At 32.7% G+C, this 3,297-nt stretch overlaps 1 protein-coding gene across 1 annotated transcript; it reads right to left on the reverse strand.

Annotated features, from left to right (window-relative positions):
• Positions 1-520: 520 nt before the first annotated feature.
• On the reverse strand, positions 521-1,115 carry LOC149538370 (uncharacterized). Its single transcript, XM_089799707.1, has one exon. It carries the CDS (start codon positions 926-928, stop codon positions 719-721), a length of 210 nt encoding a protein of 69 aa, XP_089655833.1. The 5' UTR covers positions 929-1,115; the 3' UTR covers positions 521-718.
• Between the last annotated feature and the right edge of the window lie 2,182 nt (positions 1,116-3,297).

Consider the following 3,297-nt stretch of genomic DNA (forward strand, 5'->3'; position numbering starts at 1 on the left):
AATATCACCATAATATATTACAGAAAACAACATTTAAGAATAAAATAACTTATGATATCTTATCTTTTCTCCAAATTCTTAAATAAAAATTTGAATCTCAAATGTTTTAACCCTAAACTATAAGAGATTAGTTTCTTATAATTAAATTGCATAATTAGTAGTTATATTATAATTATAATTCCTCACTCCTTGAAGCTCATGAAGAGAATTACCGTGTACTTCAACAACAATTTTTTATCTCAAACCCCATGTTCTTCAAACATGGTATGATAAAACCCAAAACTAAAGCATTAACACTGAAACCCTAGAATGTCCCCTCAAAACTCTGAAAACAGGGGCCAAACTGAAAACCCTAATGCCATACATGAACCAAACCCTGAAGTTTGATCTATCGGGAGTTCAGATCATTTGAAAGACTCGGATCGCAAGAAAAGAAGATTGCTAAATCCAATCAAATTAATAATATTAGCAGCGAGCTCCATAGTTAATTCACTCATCCAAAAGTACCGAAGAGACGATATGCAAAAAAACAAAATCACATTGAGATCTCAGAAATTGCTGTAACAATGAGTACAGTGCTCAGATTACTGCAAACTTGTAGATCACAAAATCTCAAACAACATATCCTAAAACAAAATCACTGTTCTCCATTATAATTATCTTCCGAACAGCATCAAATAACGAAAAGTCACAAAAACCCTACCGAAGTTGAAGCGGATCAACCAGCGTATACATGTACTTGTATAACAATGACAAACAACGTTATAAGGCCAAAATATATGATGGAATGGACCAGAATCGATCTGCCATTGGTTCCGAAACCACTTAAATCTATGGTTCTTTTATTCCCTGGAAGCTGAAACAAGAGCCCTGGAGACAACAGTAAGAAGAACAGAACCCCCACTATTACTGGCCCCCAATCTGACATTGTTTCATTGCTTGATACCTTCACACACTTCAACCAGAGCGAAGATCAACGGATCATATGCTGAGCTGCTACAAAGAGTAGAATTTATTGTGCTGAAACAAAGATGAAGCAGGGCAAAGGTGAAGAGACAGGAGGGGACATCTTCAGGGCTTTGATTTTGCTTTTGATTTGAGTGGGCGGGAATATTATGCTTTATAATTGTAAAAGGAAAAGAAGTTAGGGTTACGCTTTGTTGCCCGGCCCTCTAATGGAATCTCTTTTAATTGAGATGCAAGTTTCGAATTATTTAGTCCATACACCTAATAGAATGCTGCCTTTCGGTGGAATATTTTTCGTTTTATTGTTATTTTTTAAATAAAAAATCGGAATAAATTCAAAGTTTGTATTTAGTCGACATGACATGACATTGGTGGAGTATTTAGTCCAAATCTTAATTGCGTTAAGATTTTTTATTTTATTTTTCTTAAATTAATTTTTATTTTTGTATAAACGTGAGTTAGGGTGTTGTTAGTCTATTTTGAGTAACAATTGTACTTTAGCATGTAATGGATATGTTGAAGATATATTGAAGTTTAAGTACAAGGAAATATATAAAGAGAAAAGGGACGGGTAGAGAAAATCAGTGTTACACTTTGTGAATACTTATTATTTATTCTATACTTATGTTTTAAGGGTAATTGTTGATTAATAATAGTTATATTTAATATGGAAAAACAAGTTTTTCAAGTAAACATGAGAGAAATAAAATATTAATTTGGAAGAAAATAAGATTCCATTACCGATAGACTCATGTTTTCTTTTGAATGGCAAGAGATAGGGATGGAATGAACGAGAAACAAATAAGAAACATAAAGAGAGGGAGAGAGTCAAAAGGGTAGAGATAAGGGATATAAATAATGAAAAAATATACATATAAATATGAAGAGAAGTGTCATATCTATATCTCTGTGTGTGTGTTTGTGTGGGTGGAAAGGTGGGGGAGAGGGAGAGTGTGTATATATGTATGTACGTATATATGTGTGTGTGTATGTGTGTGTGTGTGTACACATACATACATACATACATACATGCATGCATATGTACACATACGTATGCATGTGTGTGCATGTGTTTGTATATATATATATATATATATATATATAACATTATTAAGAAATAATATTACATTCCTATCTCCTTATAATAACCAAGTTTTTCTAGATTTTTGTTTCCAAAATATTTCTTCTTCTATCAAAATAATTTCTTGTTTGGCTAGAAGATATTTTTCCTCATTATAATTTTCATTGTTCATTCCTACCTTGATTATTTGTTCATTAAGGTTACATATATACAAATATGCACATATATGTACATGTGTGTGTGTGTGTGTGTGTGTGTGTGTGTGTGTGTGTGTACATGCATGCATACATGTGTATATGTGTACATATGTGTGTGTATGTGTATGTATACATACATACATACATATATATGTATGTATGTATGTCTGTCTGTATACATACATACATACATCCATACATTGTTGATCTCAGATTAGTTTTGACAATTGAGTGTCAACACATTTAAGTCATTTACTTAATTCATGTCAAACTAGTAATACATGCTAAGTACAACATGTAAATATTAGACCACGTTGAGTGATTCAAGTGTTGAGTAAACAATAGATGCTGAGTAGTTCAGGTGCTGAGTCAGAAGCAAAATTACAGTATATGATGAGCATCAGTAACTATATATGCGGAGTAACACAGATTGGGAAAATTTGTTTGTTATGGCACAAACAACTATGTAAACTATTTTTCAGCCGACCTAAGGATAGATTTCAATCTTTTAGAGATAAGGACAAATCTACATGCAGATTCCCTATGCAATTACATGCAACCAATAAAAAATGGGAAGGTTTAAGTAGAAAAATGGATGAATCTCGATCGTAAATTCATACCTAACCCTAAGCCACCTCAGTCTTCTTAAGGAGGACAAAGCCCTAAATTTTCAATTGAGTTGAGAGCATTGTAAAGGGGTAAATGATTGAATTGGAGGAGTGAACAAGATAATTTGCAGAGCATTCAAGGTGACTTAGTAGTAAGAGTGGATTGTAAAATCAATTATGTGAAGAACAGAGGATAGAGGATATAACATTGATACATTAGATTGTGAAGGATTAATTAGAGATTGGATAGAGGTGATCTATTATTAGGTAAGCAAGTGCCAACCACAAATACTATGCTAAGATATTTTGACAGGTGATTTCAGTTAAATCTCCTAGGTGGAGTAGTCCTAATAGGTTTTACCAAATCCTTTAATAGGGTGGCATTCCAAGTGAGTGACCAAAATTCTTTTAACCAGACACACTTCTAATAGAGTGTTGAAATCCT

This window comes from Cupressus sempervirens, chromosome 9 (assembly GCF_028749045.1).
Source record: "Cupressus sempervirens isolate cs-2001-9-10 chromosome 9, ASM2874904v1, whole genome shotgun sequence".
NCBI classification, from domain to species: domain Eukaryota; kingdom Viridiplantae; phylum Streptophyta; class Pinopsida; order Cupressales; family Cupressaceae; genus Cupressus; species Cupressus sempervirens.

What these genes read in the sequence shown, in the direction of transcription:
- LOC149538370 (XM_089799707.1), bottom strand. Translation starts at nt 928, where the DNA reads ATGTCAGATTGGGGGCCAGTAATAGTGGGGGTTCTGTTCTTCTTACTG.